The sequence below is a fragment of the Ochotona princeps genome, chromosome 1, assembly GCF_030435755.1.
Source record: "Ochotona princeps isolate mOchPri1 chromosome 1, mOchPri1.hap1, whole genome shotgun sequence".
Taxonomy (NCBI): domain Eukaryota; kingdom Metazoa; phylum Chordata; class Mammalia; order Lagomorpha; family Ochotonidae; genus Ochotona; species Ochotona princeps.
This window is the reverse complement of record NC_080832.1, coordinates 51078575-51098572: the sequence shown is the minus strand read 5'-3', so window position 1 is coordinate 51098572 and position 19998 is coordinate 51078575. Positions and strand designations below refer to the sequence as shown.

At 46.6% G+C, this 19998-nt stretch overlaps 1 protein-coding gene and 1 long non-coding RNA gene across 4 annotated transcripts in view; one reads left to right on the top strand and one right to left on the bottom strand.

Annotated features, from left to right (window-relative positions):
* Positions 1-19736, top strand: part of LOC101520317 (sodium-dependent glucose transporter 1C) — a 58630-nt gene extending 38894 nt beyond the window's left edge. Inside the window, exons 1-4 of one of the 2 annotated variants that reach the window (XM_058658196.1) lie at positions 10420-10616; positions 14341-14509; positions 16064-16180; positions 18498-19736. In XM_058658196.1, coding sequence (XP_058514179.1) covers positions 14344-14509; positions 16064-16180; positions 18498-19714 — 1500 coding nt within the window. In that variant the 5' untranslated portion in view covers positions 10420-10616; positions 14341-14343 and the 3' untranslated portion in view covers positions 19715-19736. Of the gene's footprint in view, positions 1-10419; positions 10617-14340; positions 14510-16063; positions 16181-18497 lie in introns of those variants that run through there. The other variant, XM_058658263.1, reaches the window with a different exon arrangement.
* On the bottom strand, positions 4467-10236 carry LOC131478490 (uncharacterized). Of its 2 annotated transcripts, none has more exons than XR_009244498.1 (3): positions 9917-10236; positions 9483-9598; positions 4467-4506 (listed from the first exon to the last, which is right to left on the bottom strand). It is a non-coding gene; the product is annotated as an uncharacterized LOC131478490 (long non-coding RNA). The 2 variants fall into 2 exon arrangements; XR_009244495.1 differs by having other exon boundaries at positions 9483-9592; positions 9919-10236.
* Positions 19737-19998: the final 262 nt, after the last annotated feature.

Here is a 19998-nt window from a genome sequence, read left to right as displayed (position 1 = left end):
CACCCTTCTTAATTCTAAAGAAAGGATAAAGGGAGAAAAAAATTCCCTACCGCTATCCCCAGATAAAGTATCAGACACAACTTGAATCATTTTTTTTAAAGGTTTATTTATTTTTACTGAAAAGTCAGATTTACAGAGAGGAGAGACAGAGAGAAAGATCCTCCATCTGCTGTTTCACTCCTCAAGTGGCCACAGTGGCCAGAGCTGAGCCAATTCAAAGCCAGGAGCCAGAAGCCAGGAGCCAGGAGCTTCCCCTTGGGTCTACCATGCGGGCGCAGCTTGCCAAGGCTTTGGCTCATTCTCTGCTGCTTTTCCTAGGCCACAGGCAGGGAGCTGGAAGATAAGTGGAACAGGTGGAACATGAGCTGGTGCCCATATGGTTTCTCTGTGCATTCAATGTGAGGACCTTAGCCACTGGGCTACCATGCCAGACCCATAACATAAATTTTGCTAATAACAGCTAAAATATGCTGTTATTTCAATTGGTGGTTTCATTATTAGTTTCAAGAAGTGTAACTTTTTATTAAAGATTTATTTATTTACCTATTTAGAAAGGCAGATTTACAGAGAACAGAAAGAGGGAAAGATCTTTTATCCTCTTGTTCCCTCCCCACATGGCCGCACTGAGTGGGGCTGGGCTGATCTGAAGTCAGGAGCCAGCAGGGATTTTTTGGGTCTCTTACATGGATGTAGCATCCCAAGGCTTTGGCCATCCTCTGCTGTTTTCCCAGGGCCAAAAGCAGGGAGCTGGTTGGGAAGTGGAGCACCTGGGACACGAACCAGTGCCCATATTCAATCCTAGTGCTTTCAGATTAGCCCACTGAGCCATCGCGCCAGGCTTGAAGTGTAACTTATTGTAACAAACAAGCACATGAGATGTGGTGCAGTGGACTGAGCTGCTACTTGGCATTACTACATCCCATACCAGAGTACTAATTTTGATTTTGGCTACTCTTTCAATCCTGGCAGGCAGCAGGTGGTGGAAGACCTGGTTGGTGCTCAGGGCTCATGGTTTTGGCCTGGCTCAGCTCTGGCTCTTGTTAATAATTGAAGAGTGAACCAAAGAATGGGAGATCTTACTCACTGTCAGCTCCCTACCGCTATCCCCGCAACTCTGCCTTTCAAATAGAGAGCAAAAGATCATGGAAAGGGAAATGAAGGCATTATCAGACAGATACCACCACTGCTGATGGTGACCAGTCTCGATAACATGCCAAACTTACGTTACTGTAAAATGATGTGCTTCGCATAACTCGCAGGCCATCAGACTTATATTCTCATAACCAGAACTTTTTGCACGAACTTATGGATCATGACCCTCAAGAAATGCCTGGTAGGAGGGCCCAGCGGCGTGGCCTAGAGGCTAAAGTCCTCGTCTTGAACGTCCCGGGATCCCATATGGGCGCTGGTTCTAATCCCAGCAGCTCCACTTCCCATCCAGCTCCCTGGTTGTGGCCTGGGAAAGCAGTGGAGGATGGCCCAAAGCTTTGGGACCCTGCATCAGCGTGGGAGACCTGGAAGAGGTTCCTGGTTCCCGGCATCGGATCAGCGCAGCACCAGCCATTGCGGCTCACCTGGGGAGTGAATCACCAGAGGGAAGATCTTCCTCTCTGTCTCTCTCCTTCTCTCTGTATATCCAGCTTTCCAATAATAATAAATAAATCTTAAAAAAAAAAAAAAAAAAAAGAAATGCCTGGTAGGAGGCACTCATGACAGTGGGTAGTCAGCTTAGTGGTTGGAAGACTTTGGCCCCAATTGTATGTAATGGGAACGCAGTGAGGCTGCTGACCTTGGTTGTCAGAAGGTAGGAGATACAGAAAAGATCAAAGTCCTTCCATGCCAACTTTGACCAGCTGGCATTTGTGCTTTTTCTTTGGTAGGAAATCCTTATACTTAATGATTAAAATCTAAATGTTGATTTTTTTTTGTTAACTTTTAAAAAGTTTTCTGATATTTAGTGATGTCCTCTCTCATCCTCCATGCCTTACCTCCTTTCATTCTTTCAGAGGAGATTGGTTCTTGCTCTTTGGATAGTTTATGTTGTGTTCATGTCTTCTTTCTGTATTGCATTTCTGACTGCTAAATGGAGTGTCTATAGGGGCTATGCATTGATTTAAAAAATTTTATTAGTTTTTATTTGAAAGGCAGAAAAGAGAGAATGAATGATTAAGAATGAATCTTTCATCTTTTAGTTCGCTCCTCAAATTCCCACAACAGCTGAAGCTGGGCCAAACCAAAGCTAGGAGCCAGGAATACGTATCTGGGTCTCTCCTGGGGGAACAGGCACTTGGTGCTTGAGCCGTGTCCTGGGGGCATCAGCAGAAAGGCTGGATTACAGAAAAAGATGGCGCAGGACAGGATCCCAGGCACTCAGAACAGGTGGCTTGACCTGCTGCATCACAGAACCTGTCCCAGGACTGCACATCTAGTGCAGCTTGCCTGGGGCCCCCCTGGATGAGGAACTAGGGACAGGTGGCATGGAGAAATGTTTAGAAGTTCAGATGCCATGAGTAGCTTAAAGGGACGGGAATTTTAGCACATTAGCAACTCATTGAGAAGATTAAATGCTTTAAATCTGTATATCTGTGATAAAGTATATGTCATAGCATCCATCATTTGAATGATTTTCTTAAGTGTACAGTTCAACAGCATTCAGTACATTCACAGAGCTACGATTCACCTTGTGACACAAACTCAGTACCCATTAAACAAGCTACATTGGGTTCCCTCTCCCTTTAGGCTACTGTGAATAATGTTGCTGTGTGCCTGGGTACACAAATACCTTTGAGAAACTGTTTTCAGTTATGTAGGGTATGCATTCATGACTGGAATTCCAAGGTCATGTGTTTTTGTTATTACCCTTTCCATGTGTTTGTAATAAATGGCTTACATTTTGTCTTAGTCCAGTTTTTCTAAAAGACAACAGCTTGAGGGATACAATTCAGGAATGCACATTACTGCTTCCTTCTCTAGGAGATTGCTGCCCTGTTGTTACAATCAACTCAATTTGTTCACATCATGAGTAAGGATCTCAAACCAAGGCTATGTCAGGCTTCATCTCAACTTCCAACCTGTGGTTGAGCAAGTGCTTGACACCTTACATGTGCTATTCACAAACTTGCTCTCCTGTTCCTGGGGTGCCTAGGATCATTACCACCATCCCGCACATGGGGGTTTGGGCTCAGTCTTCTGCTAAATGCCTGGCCTGGGGCCTTGGCCCTTTGCTGGCAGTAAACACTGAAATGCCTCTGAGAGCCCTGGCAGCAGATGGACTGTGGTTTGGGAGTCATGGGCTGGCCTGCTGTCAGCCCCTCTCACAGCACACCTGTCCCTCTCTCTGTAGTCATACCCTGTGCTTGCTCCCTCCTGAACCATTTTCTGAATGTCTCTAGGGAAGATTTCTGCAGGAACCTGTGTGAGCTGGCTAGCTGCCATCACTCTTGCTGGGCCTGACCTTAGGAGCTGCTGGTCTCGGGCCCAGGAATGGGCTCCCCCTGGACTGATGCTGGGCTCATCAAGGCAATTGACACCTCTGCACTCCTCCTCCCCTGCTCTGAGTGCAGGAGGCCTCTCAGCTGGCAGGGAGGGTGCTGCTGGGCTCAGTAGCTCCTGAGGACTAAAGGCATTGTCTGCCTCTGCAGATTACCAGGCCCTGCAACTGGAGGCCTGATAGTGTTTTTGAGTCAGAATTGGAAAATGAAAATCACAGCAGAGAGCAAGCTTTTTAGCAAGAGCTTAGCACACAAGGCTGGTGGAAGGTTCCATTTTCTATGAAAGAAAAGCTCCATGCTAAGGAGTAGTACTTAGATCTGAATGACCTAGTAGAGGGTTCCCAGTCTGAAAATCTTACAGCAATAATCTCTGTGCAGCAGCAGGTTTCCAAGTCCATGGCTCAGCCATTGAACAGCTACTGAGTGAGCAGTTCCTGTGTATGTCCAGTCATCAGAGGCCTGGGACAACGCAGCGTACATGAGGGCAAAACAGTGACATGCTTGCTTTCACCAAACTTGCATTTTAGTATTTCCTGTAAGATCTGCCCTAGTCACATTTCTGTTAGCTGAAGAGCTGGGAAAGGTTCCTGTAGTGGGTTTGAGCTAGAGTCCAACCAACAAAGTAGCTGAGCTGTGGGTTCCGTGGTGTGTGAGTGCGTGTTCAATTCCATTATTTCCTGAGTCTTGACAAGTCATGACTGACGTAGAGTTGAGTAAAAATGATCTATCTCCGAGCCTTTGGGTTGATGGAGCTAAAACCTGCTTCCAGACGAGAGCAGCAAAGGCGTCTGACAGTGATCTTGGGATCTGTGCAGTGCAGCCACGAGGACAGCAATGAAGTGGCTATTGGGGTTCAGCTTTGAACACCCTTGTGCTGAGGGAGGGGGTTCTTGTTTCTCAGCCCCTTGCTTGTCATATGTGCAAGGAACACTACCCCAGGAGGAACATGTCTAGTCCGATCCAAGCATTATTTGTAAGAGAATGATCAGGTAAAACCTTCAGGAAAGGAGTTTACCTGTTAAGGAAGCAAAGAAGCATCTTTTTTGCCAAATAAAACCTAGTATTTGATGGGGAGGGAGGGAGGGGAAGGACTGCCATCATTTCTGAGTTTGTCTAAATCCATGCATTTTGGACAAGAAGTACTGCTTCCCATGGTTACCACAAAGTCCTGATAACAAAAACCAGGGATGTACTTGCTTTTGCTTGTGAGTCCAGGTTTATGGGAGCATTCAGGATGTCTTGTTTTTTAGATAGACTCCATTAAATGACCCTGCATTTTGTGTTATTTCATGTGCAAAGTGTTTCCTGCTTATGATATAGGAAGTGCTCAGTCAAACTGACCCAGGGCAAGGTGACATGTGCTTCTGTAGCTTCCAGCTTCCCTTAACTGCAAGAGGGATAAGAACCTGGGGAACTCCAGCTCTTGCTGAGGCCTGGGAAAGCAAAAGAGGACAGTCTAAAGCCTTGGGACCCTGCACGCCTGTGGGAGATCCAGAAGAAGCTCCTAGCTCCTGGCTTTGGATATAGCTCAGCTCCAGCCATTGTGGGAATGAATTAGCAGATAGATCTTCCTCTGTCTCCTTCCTTGCTGTCTCTCCTCCCCTCTGTGTATTTGACTTTCCAATAAAGATAAGTAAATCTTAAAAAAAAAAAAAAGAATCAGGGGAATGCACAACTGCAGATTTGCATATATTTCCTGTGTAGGCAACAAGCCTTTGCCCCATGATTTTCACTCTGGGAGTTGCTAGAACCACCTGGCGGTGGTTCACAGCTGCTGCTAATAAATTCATTTAATTTGTCTACATGACAGCCTGAGCCCTGACATATTCAAAGTATCTTCAGACTTGTGTCCTGCAGTAACTATTGGGATGCTCAGCCAAGGTCGTGGACCGCTGCAAAGTTGGGACCTTTGCCGGTCACACAGATTCTTTGTTTCTTAAGGCTAATGTGAAGCTTGGTTAAGTCACACAGTTGGGTGGATGCCTCCAATTCTGTGCACGCTGAAGAAGACTGGAGAGAAAGGGAGCTCTGCTTCCTGAGGATGGTCAGTACGGCTGTGTGGTGTGCAGCCAGAACCTGAACTGAACCCAGAGATTATGGAGGCTGATCTGCTAACGAGGATCTCACTAAGACTTTCATTTTGAGTGCTTAAAGGTGAATGTATGACCGCTGTTTACATGGCTTTATTTGACTTAAAATTTGAATCAGGTATTGACCTAAATAAATACATTTTAAAGTAAGATTCATGTCTAATTATCTGTTTTAATGGTGATACAAAATGGTGTTGGCAGCTTTCCTTCAGGAATGGTTCAAGAATATTCCCAGAATTTTATGTATTTTTAGCTCCAAATAGGTGAAATTATATCAGGTTCCTAACACATGAGTGGTATTTTCCCTTCACATAGTTGCTTTGTAAAGGATATACAACATGTGTCACCCCTCAGCTTCTCTGAAGAAGTTTATGACCTCATTTCTAAATGTGCCAGTCCACCAAAGAGGCTGCAGTAACTATTTGGATGTCTTCACAGATATTTCTGAACTGAGTAGCAATTTGGTCAGAGACAATCTCAGGCATGTCGCTGTGGTAGGATGGAAAGGGAACTTGCACTGCAGGCAGGAGCTTGAGTCCTTCTGCCAGATTCCTTCTCTGCAGGGCTCTGCAGCTGCAAGCCACAACCTTGATGACCACAACCCTGCTTTTCACTTGTTCTCAACAATCTGGTTAGATGCCTCTAACTTGAAGCTTTGTCACTGTCCCACAGCGATGGACTTGGTGCACGGAGTCGATAATAACACACGTGGACCCTGACTGATGGTCAAAAGCTGTAGTTTATTAGTGGCATCAGACTTTATACACTGAGGGCCCTATAGGATAAGGGAGGAAGTATTGAGCTTATCAACAAAACCATCAATGCTTTTGTTTGGAACTCCTTTTGTCTTGTATATTCCACCAGGTGTTCTCATATACATACTGTCCACTCAACTGTTCTTATGCAAATGATATCCAATAAGGTATACAAAAGGTAGCCATTTGGTTGTTCTCCAAATATTATCCAACCAACTGTAATCCTGTGCTCCCTGACCTTCTAGGGTCACAATGTCCTCCTACAAGCTTGATTCACATTTACTGCAAACCTCTGCCCTTGACCCTTTGTGAGGACAGAGAAATAGATGAAAGAGCCTATCTAGTGATTCACTCCACTAAATCATCCAGTGGCTATGGCTAGGCCAGAGAAGGCTGGAAACCAAGAACTCAATCCAGGTCTCCCAAGCTGGTGGCAAGAACCCAATCCTTTGAGCCATCACCTCCGCCCACCATGGTCTGATTCATCAAGAAGCTGGAGTTAGGAGACAAGCCAAGTGTCAAACACAGGTACTGTGATGTGGGATGCTGGTGTCTTCACCAAATGCCTGCCCTAAGATAAATTTCTGAAGGGAAATGAAAGGACCGTACTGTCCTTTGTCCTATCTAAACAGCTTTCATTAATGGAACACCAGGTGTCCTTATCTGTGAGCTATGACCTCTGCCTTCAGTGCCCCTGAATCACAGCTGTGTACTCTGCTCAGGGCTGGCATCCTCGTGTATCTTTGTTTCCAGCCAGGGACTGTGGGCACAGCCTGGCCTTTTCGGAATCATCTGGAAAGGCTTGGCATGGGACAGGAGAAAAAGACTTAAAGCTGCTATATACAACTGATTATGTAATATCCAAAGAGCCCCACAGGCTTCCATGAGGCTGGGTCTAGGGCTTGGCTTCTCATTGCACATCTTCATCTTCATAGGCTTGGTGGGGCATGAGAGTGGACTCTGTGCGCACTCTGACCACACCACTGCTGCTGCTAGAGACCCCCATCCAGGCCTGCAAGGGCGGAGTATACATTGTAGTTCCTAAGAATAGACCTGAGGAGTGGCTGTGGCCCTTCAGCTCAGAGTCTGGAGGATTTTATTTTAGTATCTACTCACATGTCTCATTATACTTAGCCATTTTATTCTCCTTCCTTTGGGCAACAAATGGCTCCTATAGCCTGCATGAAAGCAGCTCCTCAAAGGGGCTGTTAGTTATTTAAAAAGATGGTAGAGTTCTAGTTCATAGGATATTATGACAGTATTACGCGCAGCTAATTCCTGCAACCTGGTTCTTTACCATGAGCTGAAAATACCAGATGCAATGAGGTATCTTAGGAGGTTTATTCCAGCGGGGCATGAACAGGGTGGAGGGGAAGGGGAGGGGGGAAGGGAGGCCGGAGGAAGAGGGGAGAGCAAAGAAGAGCAAGAGAAAGAGAGAAAGAGAGAGCTGCACCTGGGGGGGGGGGGGCTTTTTGTCAGCCAGGTGTAGGGGGTGGGGATTGGGAGGGATTGAGGGCAGGCCCCCAGGGGATTGGTGCCTGCAGGTGAATGCGGGGTTGGGGAAGGGGCTGGAAGATTGGGGGGTGGTATCTGTGTCTCCCATCCTGCGGAAGAAATCACCCGATACTGGAGAGCATTTCAGAGGCACTTTTATTCCAACCTTCAGTTCCTCCTTTGGGGCAGAAGCCCCTGGCTTATATATCCCTCCTATCCGTTAAATCCGTTACCCAGAAGCCTTCAGTTAAGTCCGTTTTCGGTTACACAGAGAACCTCCTCACCCCTCCCCCAAGGCCCCTGGCTATCTCTCAATCCTCCAATCAGCTTACACGCCTGAGGCAAGCAGTAAAGGGCCAATCACAGGGCACTTCCTGAAACCTGTCTCCAAGAGGAAGTAGGGTCCAGGCATCATCTTAGGGCAGGGCACACGTGCAGTGCTCCCAACAGGGTGGGATTCTCAGGTGGAATGCCAGGTTACATCTGATTGGTGGACGGCTGGACCGGCGCGAACTTTATGAGCTGTGAGGAACAAGGAATGGCTCCGGGTCCAGGGAGAGATATTAGAATAACTCCTTACAGAGGCAGTGGTGAAAAGGCTCATCTGGAGTCACTTTGCCTGGATTCAATTTGCTTCTTTCATTCCTTCTTTTTTACTTCTTAAAGATTTATTTATTTGAAAGGCAGAATTACAGAGAGGAGAGGCAGAGAGAGAGTGAGTAAGCACTTCCACCTGCTGGTTCACTCCTCAAATAACCACAACATCTAGTGCTGATTAGGCCAGGCCACAGCCAGCAGCCAGGAACTCGATCTGAGTCTCCCGTGTGGGTGGCAGAAATCCAACTACTAAAAAAAAAAAAAAAGAAAGAAATCCAATTACTGGATTGCCACTTGCTGTCTTTCAGAGTATGCATGAACAGACAGTTGGATCAGAAGCAGAGGAACTGGGACTCAAACCAGGCATTCCAGATTAGTTTGAGTTCCATGTTTTAGTTTTGTTTTATTTATAAGATAGATTGACTGATATTAGTATACATAAAAAGCTGTTTTTTGAATCTGAGGTTTAATATAACCCCATGATACAACCCCTAAGCTTCTCTTTTATCAGTATGTTTTTAAAGAGATCATTTATTTGAAAGGCAGGCTGACACGGACAGAGTGAGCAGTATCTTACCTCTGCTGGTTTACTCCCTAAATGGCTGTGAAAGCCAGTGCCTCCATACAGGTTTTCCATGTGCACAGGGATCCAGGCACTGGGGCCATTTAATGCTGCCTTCCCAGGCACATCAGCAAGGGACTGGATGTGAAACAGAAGAGCTGAGACTTGAACCAGCATTCTGATACTGTATGTTGGCATCCCAAGCAGTGGCTTAATTGGCTGTACTACACCACCTGTGTTTAGCCCATATTTTTGACCAAGCCACAGTATCCAGGAAAACAGGTACCATACATGAAGTGCCAGTTAGAACAGGTACCTTTAATCAGGAACTGTGCAGGGTTTGGTAGGAAGAGGAGATATAAGGTTATGAGGTGTTGCCTGCCAGGTGTGTTAGCTAGCACCAGCCTAGTTACTCTCACACTCCTAACCCTTCTGGCTTCCTTTCCTCTGCAAACCCTTAAGTGCTTTGCACAGCAGGTGCTGTGAGTGTTACCTTAATGTTGCCAGTGTGGGCTTAGCTGTCTTCTTTCTCCAAGACCCATTGCCAAGAGCACTCCTGCAGGTCTGTAGGACTACATAGCCTGGGTCTCTCCACTGAGCGTCCTCCTGCTTCCTTGAGGGTTGCCATAGGGAATCTGACCTCTTGACCAAGGTGGGAGGCTCAGCACCCTCATTCGCTCTCTGCCTGTCTTAATCTGCCTTCCGCCACACTCTGGCCTACAGAACTGCTCCAGCTCTAGTCCAACCTCCGTAGCCATTTGTGATCCTATAATTCTACAACCCGAGAGGCCACTCCACCTCCTAACAGCACTAACAATACTTTTAGGAATTACTTCCCACCACTTCGCTGGCTGGCTCTGGAGAGGACACTCCTCCTCCTGCTTGTAAAATGCGCACAACAGTGTCGTGCCGGCAGAGATAACACACACCCTAAATGTTTCTATATGCGATTCAACCAAATCTACTGAGAGTGTCACGAACGGAGGACCAGCTCACGAAAAATCTCGGAAGAGCAGGACAGGGACCTTACAAAATTGCTCAATGGTCGCATCTGCGACCTCCCTCGGCTCCCCGCAGAGACTGCGAAGGGACCCCAGACTGCCTTGGAATCCCTGCTCCTCTTTTGCGGATCGGTGTCATCTTCCACCCCTTCATTTTCAGGGTAGCGGGTTGTATCTCCAGCAGCCCCCGCAACGGCTCTGTGAGTCTCCATAATGTGTAAGGCGGAAGAAAACCCGAGAGCGGCGTCCGGTTTCCTAGACACCCACACCAACTTCCGGTTCGCTCGGCGCTTTGATTTCCTCCACTACGCACGCATGCGCGTTGTGAAGTGAGGCGCGCGTCGCCACCCGGGCTGAGGGCAGTCCCGGGCGAGGCTGGCGGGCCGGGCTCGGGGTTCCCGACACTCGGCGAGAAGCCAGGCGGCAGCCAGACCCTGTCCTCCGCAGCCCGAGCCGCCACGCTGGAGGTGGCACTGGAGCCCCGAGGCGGCCCCGCGGCCGGCCAGCAGCTCCTGCGGGCCGAGCCGGGGCCGGAGGCGGTGGTGCCGGGGCGCCGCAGCGGCCGGGCCGGGAGCGTGCTGCGCTGGTTCACCACCGCGGTCCTGTATGCCGCCTTCGTGGGGCTGGTGAGCGCGGGGGGCGCGAGGCCGTGGGCTTTCCGAGTACGAGTCTCGCTTCTGCCACGGGAGACTTGACCGGCTTTGCCTTCGCAGTTGTTCTGGTCAGGTGCAGAATTGTCGGTCTTAGCTTTTGTCAAATCTTTGTACCTCTGTGTGGGACGTGGGGAATTGTGTCTCAGGTGTTTTTAAGCCGCTTTTGGCCTGACCTTCCTCCCACCGCTGTTAACTCCCTAATTATTACTCAGGAAAGCTGTTTTTGTCAGATTTTCTTTTCTGAGGGACCTGAGCAAATTTTGTCAGCCATGGAGTTTTGTGTAGAGGGAGATGTGGAGAACAGGGATTTTTCCTGGTGATGTAGCTGGTCCAGAGTGGAATCAGAAATACACCTCTCATTCTGCCCACGGTTGCAGAGCAGCCTTCCCATTCTAAACAGTATGCTTGGCGCAGAAGGCAAGGCGACCGTGGACTTGCCCACCCTCTGGGCTGCCCTCAGTTTTCTCTTTTGGAAGCCTCTCTCTTAGCAGCTGATACCCGTGAGCTGGGGAACTGGGAGACAGTCACTTCCAGTCATTGAACATCCCCGAGACCCTGAGCCGCACTCATTCTTTTGACAGTGGTGGTTTGTTGAGAGATAGAAATGAGTTCTCCTAGATGCCCGGTGCTGCGGGGAGGCCCGGGCAGGTGTTCATAAGTTTGATGAACCTTGTACCAGCTGCCTGCTGTGGGCCTCTGCCCTCCTGGTTCTTGGGCCTGAGACCAGAATCGTTTGTTTGGATAGGGTACTCCCATAAACATAGAGTGGAGTAGTACAGGTAAAGTCAGTTATTTATTTTTTTTAAAGATTACTTATTTTTATTGGAAAGGCAGATATACAGAGAGGAGGAGAGACAGAGAGGAAGATCTTCCATCCGATGATTCACTCCCCAAGAGGCCACAATGGCTGGAGCTGAGCCATTCCGAAGCCAGGAGCCAGGAACTTCTTTCCAGGTCTCCCACGCGGGTGCAGGGTCCCAGTGCTCTGAGCCGTCCTCGACTGCTTTCCCAGGCCACAAGCAGGGAGCTGGATGGGACATGGAGCTGCCGGGATTAGAACCAGTGCCCATACGGGATCCTGGCGTGTGTGAGGTGAGGATCTTAACAATTACACTATCGCACCAGGCCCAAAGTCAGTTTTTTTTTTTTTTTTTTTTAAAGATTTTTTTATTATTGGAAAGCCGGATATACAGAGAGGAGGAGAGACAGAGAGGAAGATCTTCCATCCGATGTTTCACTCCGCAAGTGAGCCGCAATGGGCCGGTGTGTGCCAATCTGATGCTGGAAACCAGGAACCTCTTCCAGGTCTCCCACGCGGGTGCAGGGTCCCAAAGCTTTGGGCTGTCCTCGACTGCTTTCCCAGGCCACAACCAGGGAGCTGGATGGGAAGTGGAGCTGCCGGGATTAGAACCAGCGCCCATATGGGATCCCGGGACTTTCACGGCGAGGACTTTAGCCGCTAGGCCACGCTGCCGGGCCCAAAGTCAGTTATTTTTGAAATCTGGACTGAATAAACTTTTTTCTTCAAGTTGTCCAATGAACACCCTCTGAAAGTTGGCTGTAACCATAGTTCTTGCTAATACTAGGTATGTGAAGAAAGTTCAATGTTGAAACCATTTTATAAATGTATTCAAGGGCATTTCCACAAATTCAACAGAAAATAATTTTTTTTGCAATACAAGCAAAGAATTTGCAAAATATACCTTTTCCATGAGCTTAAAACTATGTGTATATATATATATATATATATATATATACACACACACACACACAAGATTCATGTATTTGAGGCCTGGCATGATAGCCTAGTGACTAATGTCCTCACCTTGCGTGCACCAGGATCCCATATGGATGCTGGTTCTAATCCCAGCAGTCCTGCTTCCCATCCAGCTCCCTGGGAAAGCAGTAGAGGATGGCCCCAAAGACTTCGGACCCTGCACCCACAAGTGAGACCCAGAGGAAGTTCCTTGCCCCTGGCTTCAAATCAGCTCAGCTCTGGCCATTGTAGCCACTTGGGGAGCGAACCAGTGGACAGAAGCTCTTTCTGTCTCCTCTTTGTAAAATATGACTTTCCAATAAAAACAAATCTTTAAAGAAACATGAAAAATAGTTCATGTATTTGAAAGGCAGAGTGGCAAGGATAGAGTGAGAAGCAGATCGTCTGCTGGTTCACTCCCCAAGTGGCTGGAAGCGGCCAGGGCTGGGGCAGGCTGAAGCTAGCAGCTGGGAACTGAGGGTGGCAGGGGCCTAAGCCTGAGGGCTGTCCTCCACTGCCTTCCCAGGTGTGTGAGTAGGAGCTGCATGGGAATTGGAGTACCCAAAACTTGATGAGCTACTGGGGTGCCAAGTTAGGATAAAAGGAGGGGGAGGGTGCCTTAATGCTATCCCTGAACTTTTTTCAAAAAGATTAAAAAAAAAATTATCTGAAAGGCAAAGTGACTGAATGGGACAGATATTCCATGTTTTGTTTGTTTCGTTTTGCTTTACTTACCAGGTGTCCTCAACAACTGAGGCTAGACCAGGCAGGGGCCAGGAGCCAGGAGCCAGGAGCTCCATTCATGTCTCCCACATGGGTGGCAGGGACCCAAGTAGCAGGGCCCATCACCTGCTGCCTCCTCATCAGGAAGCTGGACTGTCCCAGTAGGCACTCTGATGGGATATGGACCTCCCAGGTGATGTCCTCACCACCGTGCCAGACATCTGCCTCTGGTGACTTGGGAAGGTCCATTAAGTGTCTTGTCTCCTAGAAAACCCTGTAGACCTTGGTTCTCATGGCCGGAGATCTCTGAAGAAAAAAAAAAATGTTTTTTTAATTTAAACTTTGTTTTATTATTATTTTTTAATTTTAATTTTTTGAAATTTATCATATAATTCTGTGTAGCCTGGGACTCCCCTCCTCCCATTTTCCACCGAGCAATGTTGGCATAGAAATGTTTGTTTATTTCTTCTGTATTTTATAAGAGTAGTTCATAGGACAGTTTCCATATGCTGCCAGAATTGTTGCTGTTTTAGTATCAAGAAAGTTACATTTTGGTGTTCAGCTTTCAACATCTAATTTATAATGGATTTATAATGTGTGTTCCAAACTGTACAAAATTAGTTTAGTAATCTTAACATATTTTATTAACGTGTCAAACCAAATAGTCTCTTATGCCAGTGTTTGAGAGCAAACAGAATGGCAATGAAAAGCAAGAATAATAAAGATTTTTAAATGATGAGAACTGGGAGGAGTATACCAGCAGTAGGATTCTTTAACACTAGGGATAATTAGTATTGTCACTGTGAATTCTTTCTGAGTGTTAGATTTAAAACAACCCTCTGTTACATTGTAATTCCTGACCTCTCTTTGGTATAATGCAAAAACTGCCAACAGGATAGACATCGTTATTTAATGATTTACACAAAGTTTTGAAAGACAAAGCTCCCATCCATTCTTTTGCTTCCCAAATGTCCTACTACCTGGATGACCTAGGCTGAAGCTGGGAGCTGGGAACTCAATCTAGGGTTTTCCTTGTGAGTGGCAAGAGCCCTACTGGTTGAGCCATCTCCTGCTGCCTTCCGGGGTGGACATTAGCAGGAAGCTAGAATTTGGGAGTGGAATTGGGCTTGGAATGCAGGAGTGCCAGCATGGCCCATTTCCCACACCAACAGATGTTATTTCAATGTAAGTAAAACTTTTTGTCTTTTCCAATTCCAGGGCATGAGTGTCTCCATTCTTGGACCCACATTTCCAGATCTGGCAGCCAATGTGAACCGAAATATCAGCAGTCTTTCTCTAATTTTTGTGGGTCGTGCCTTTGGATTTTTGGGTGGCTCTGTGATTGGTGGAATACTTTATGACCTTATGAATACCTTTCTGATTTTGGGTAAGTAAACACTTGTTTTTGGTTTCTTATGACTTCCAGTGGATTTACAGTTTGCCTTTACATATGAAAAATGCTAATCTGTAGAGCTTGACCACTGAAATGGGTAGAGTTTAGGTGGCCTCAATGGCACTTGGGTTTACTTGGTGCCTGCTCTCACCTTGACAAGTGCAGGTATCCTATACTGGGCCCACTGAAAACTTAGTAGATGTACTGTGTTTTAGCAATCCTTCAGCTCTCAGGTGTTCACTGTAATAGAAGTATTATGATGTAAACATCTCTGCTTATTGGGCCATTGGGCCTTGAGAAGTCAGAATGAACTGGAATGTGGCCAGGACAGACACTGGTTAGGAATGAAGGCAACGAGGGCTGGAGCAATGGTTACGGGCTACATTTTGGACTCTGTTGTCTTATGTCTGTAGCAAACCCCAGTTTCTGAACCTCATCCTGCAAATGTGAGATAAGCAGAACTATTAAACTCATTCTCTGTATCGCGTAGATTATCATGTTTAGTGAAAATGTTGATTAATGTGACAATTCATTTGGAAGTGAAGAGGATAATTTATTGTTTGAATAACTATATAAATCCCTGTTATTTCCATAATGGGTCAAAATGGCTTTTTAAAAAATTTTCTTCCCTGCGGGCCTGGCGGCATGGCCTAGTGGCTAAAGTTCTCGCCTTGAATGTGCCAGGATCCCATATGGTCGCTGGTTCTAATCCCGGCAGCTCCACTTCCTCTCTATCTCTCCTCCTCTCTATATATCTGACTTTGTAATAAAAATAAAATAAAATCAAAAAATTTTCTTCCCTGTATCTCATACCAATTTATTACTAAAGTTTATCACTAGCTGTTCTTGTAATTACATTCATTTCTGTCATTTCAGTGTTTTGCCTAATTTCTAAAAATTCCTTTTGACTCTTAAGTATTAAGCTTTTTTTCTTGTTTGTTTGTTTAGTATTAAACATTTAAATAATGTTTTTCTGGTGTTTTAAAAAAACATTTTAATGTATTTGAAAGTCTGAGTGACAGAAGGAGAGACAGGGAGGTCCCCGGGTGTCTGAGGCAGCCAGGCCTGGACTGCTGCAAAGCCAGGAGCCCTGCACTCCATGCCAGTCTTCCAGGTGGATGGATGGCCCCAATTCCTTGGGCTGTCTTCCATGCCTTTCCAGGTTCGTTAGCAGGGAACTTGTTCGGCATGGAGTAACTGGGACTTGAACCTGCACTCTCATGTGGATTGCTGACTTCGCAAGTGGTAGCTTAGCACTGTGTGCCATGGTGCTAGTCTCTGTTTCTCCTGTCTTTTGCTATAAAACTGTCTTGTATAATGTGTAGCTCAGCTGGGAGCAAAGTTAACTCAGTTACTAGCAGTGCTAGAAATGTCTTTGTGTTACTATGACTCTGAAGGGAATAACCACGTGCAGGACTGCAGCCCTCACCCCTTCAGTGTTACTCATTGTGGCTTGTCCCGGTTTACATTTTTGGAAGCTTTGGTGCCACCGACCATGACAGCAGGAATGTTGCTTCCAGAGGCTGACTTTTTGACCTGTCTCCTCAGGGGTGTCCACGTTGGCTATCACCGTTGGGCTGTACCTTATTCCTTTCTGCAGGAGAGCTGTGTTGCTGATTGTCATGATGTCCGTCTTCGGTGTTTCAGCTGGCACTCTGGATACAGGTCAGTAAGCATTTGGTGTCGTCTCTGGGAGGAAGAACTTCCTACTCAGAACAAGTAGAGCAGATGACGTTAAACGGTCACTGGTGCCCCTCCTCTTGCCCCTTGCAGGTGACAGACTTACTAGGTTGGAGTCACCCAGTCAGAATCACTCTTCTGTCAGCTGTTGTTCTTGCTAATCAGGGGCACTTAATTTTGAGCAGACAACTTTGAAGTGAAAATATTCTTTTTTACAGAAAAAAAATTTTTTTTCCTGTGTCTGAATTTTATTTATTCATAATTACATAATCCTAGAGTAAAATGAATATAGGAATAGTATAGTGTGATTTTAATTTTGGGGGGCATCTAGGATTTTTTTTAGTGTTCTTTAAAAACTGTGAGCTTTTCCCTGAAAACATGCAAAAAATGTGAAATCTACATGAAATGTAGCATGCATTCCTGGATATCAATGTTTTATCTCCCAGTTCTATAGAGATTCCACAGGCTGCTTTTTCTTTCTTCCTCTTTTTAATTTTTTCCTTTTTGAAGATTTGTTTATTTATTTTTATTACAAAGTCAGATATACAGAGAGGAGGAAAGACAGAGAGGAATATCTTCCATCCGATGATTCACTCCCCAAGTGACCTCAATGGCCGGTGCTGCACCGATCCAAAGCAGGGAAACAGGAACCTCTTCTGGGTCTCCCACACAGGTGCAGGGTCCCAAAGCTTTGGGCCGTCATCGACTGCTTTCCCGGGCCATAAGCAGGGAGCTGGATGGGAAGCAGGGCTGCCGGGATTAGAACCGGCACCCATGTGGGATCCTGGGGCATTCAAGGTGAGGACATTAGCCGCTAGGCCACTGTGCCGGGACCCAATTTTTTCCCTTTTTAAAAGAATATTTATTTTATTATTCTATGATACAGTTCGATAGGCTAATGATTTTTTTGAAAGATTCTCTTTTATTGGAAAGTTAGATCTACAGAGAGGAGGAGGGAAAGAGAAACATGTTCTGTTGACTGGTTCACACCCCACATGGCCATAATGGCTGGAGCTGAGCTGAGCCAAAGCCAGGAGGCAGAAGTTTCTTCTGTGTCTCCCACGCGGGTGCAGGGTCCCAAGACTTTGGGCCATTCTCGACTGCTTTCCCAGGCCACAGGCAAGGAGCTGGATGGGAAGTGGAGCAGCTAGTATATAAACCAGTGCCCATATGGGATTCTGGTGGATACAAAGTGAGGATTTTAGCCACTAGGCTACCGTGCTGGGCCCGACAGAAATGATTTACAACATGCAAACAGGGCAGGGGCTGCTGGTGGGGACAGTTATACTATACATGAACAAGCTTTTCTTCAGGATGAAACTATCCTTGCACAGGGTAAGGACTTGATGGTTTAATAGGTTAAGCAACATTGGGATCATTATTTGATGGGCAAGCATTTAGGCTGCACACACCACAAAACACACGGTGCCTTTACAGCTAAAGGAGATGCTCGCGGGACACTCCATTCTTTCCCTTTTCCTTTCCCTCTCAGAATTTCCTGCCTTATCCCAATGGGTTCTCACCAAATCCCATGTTATTATCATGTCTGTAAAAAACCCCTGAACATGTGCCCTCACCCCAAATCCAGCCCTCTCGCTCCGCCTTTCACTACTTTCCTATTGTTGGATAGATTGAGCAAATATGTTGTGCCTTGGGCTGAATTTGATGGAAGAAATACAGGATGAAATGATTTGTTTTTTAATCTAAATATATCTGTTAAATAAAATGATACTTGAACACTTGATGTGTCTTACCTTTCTCCTTGTTGGCATCCCGGCAGCTTGAAGTGCAGGTGGCACATGGTGTCTCATTTCCTGAAATGGGCACACCAGAAAGTGGGAGTATCAGGTTCCTGAACATGTGTCTTGTTCTTAAATATCCTGGAAGTCGTGACTAATTGCAAGGATAGTAGTTTTTGTTATTTGGCTGAAATGTGATGATAAAACTATACCTTTTAAATATACAGATACTTAAATTCTTTAAACTGAATAAGTATGTGCATTTTTCTGCCAGAGTTTGTGAACAGAATGTGGCACGAGGGCCTTTCCCAGGGTGTGTGACGTCAGGGGCCCTGCTGTGCACTCCGGCAGATTCTGCCTGGGAAGTGGTGATGCCATGTTCCCTGGGGGAGACAGGTTAGAATTTCATGATTATTGAATTCACCCTTATGGCCGTGTTTGACAGCACAGAATATTCTAGTGCTTGTGACATGAAAAGTAGACCCAATCCTTTTCTGCAAATTGAACTTCTTGTCCCTGAGTTACTGTTTAACTTAATTGTTTTCCCCATCTTTCATTGGTAGGTTGCAATGTGCTTATCTTGGCTCTGTGGGGCGACAAAGGAGCCCCACATATGCAGGCCTTACACTTCAGTTTTGCCTTGGGTGCCTTTCTGTCTCCCCTGCTAGCTAAGTTGGCCCTGGGTCTGACAGCACCTGCTGGAAACTACACGGAGCCTGACCCTCATCTCCCCACCCTCAACCAGTCATCTGAAGTGGACTCGGGCCCTCTCTTTGAAGTCCCTGAAAACTTGAATTTACTGTGGGCTTATGCTGTCATCGGGGCTTACATTTTTGTAGTTTCTTTCTTTCTGTTTGCTCTGTTTTTCAAGAAAAGTTCCAGATGGGAAAAAGCAAAAATGTCTGCTAGGACATCTAAAAAAGCAAAATACCACCACAGCCTCCTTTGCCTCCTTTTTGTGTTCTTCTTTTTTTACGTTGGCGCCGAGGTCACGTACGGCTCTTATTTGTTCTCATTTGCAACCACCCACGTGGGCATGGAAGAGAGTGAAGCAGCCGGCTTGAACTCCATCTTCTGGGGCACCTTTGCGGCCTGCAGGGGCCTGGCCATCTTCTTTGCGGCGTGTTTGCGGCCGGGGACCATGATTGTGCTGAGCAACGCTGGCAGCCTGGTCTCGTCTTTGTTCCTCGTGCTTTTTGACAAGAGCCCGATTAGCCTCTGGATAGCGACCTCAGTGTATGGGGCATCGATGGCAACCACATTTCCCAGCGGTGTTTCCTGGATTGAGCAGTACACGACCATCAATGGGAAATCGGCAGCATTCTTTGTAGTTGGTGGTACGTTGGGAGAAATGGCTATTCCTGCAATAATTGGATTTCTTCAAGGACAATATCCTGATTTGCCTGTTATTCTGTATATGTGTTTTGTGTCAGCAATATTCACTGCTGTTTTATTTCCTGTGATGTACAAATTAGCCACCTGGCCTCTTGCTCGCCAGCGCAGGGAACACAGAAAGAGCGAGGACCAGGCAGCTTTGCTCTCTTACCCTGGTTTAAATGGTTATAAAGATGTGAATGAAGGTGAAGACACAGAAACATGGAATGAGATGGATTTTGAAGTGGTAATAGAGGCATCTAGGAATTCTGTAATGGAGCCAGCGTTGGAGGTCTCCAGCCAATTTCTTGCAGACTCATGGTTGTCGGAGGCCTCTCCACTTAAGACTGGCAGTTCATCTGTGGAGCACCTTGCTGGAAACCAGAGTGGAAGGGCCCGCCCCTGAGAGCAGGTGGATCCTGTGCTGACATCCTGGCACTCACCACTGGAAGGGCCTGGCAGGGACGAGCCTGCACAGGTGGGCAGCCTGCTGCTGGCATGCTCATTTCCAGGGTCCCTCCTAACAGCTGATGCCACCAAGTGTTGAAATGTTGGCTGCTCCCAGATTCCTTTCTAAGCAGCCCAGTGGTCTCACATGGCAGCATCTTGTTAGGAAGCTGGTGTTGGGCATGGGGCTGGCTAGGTAGTATTTTAATGTCTTTCTTCCTCAGAACATGCAAAGAAGGCATT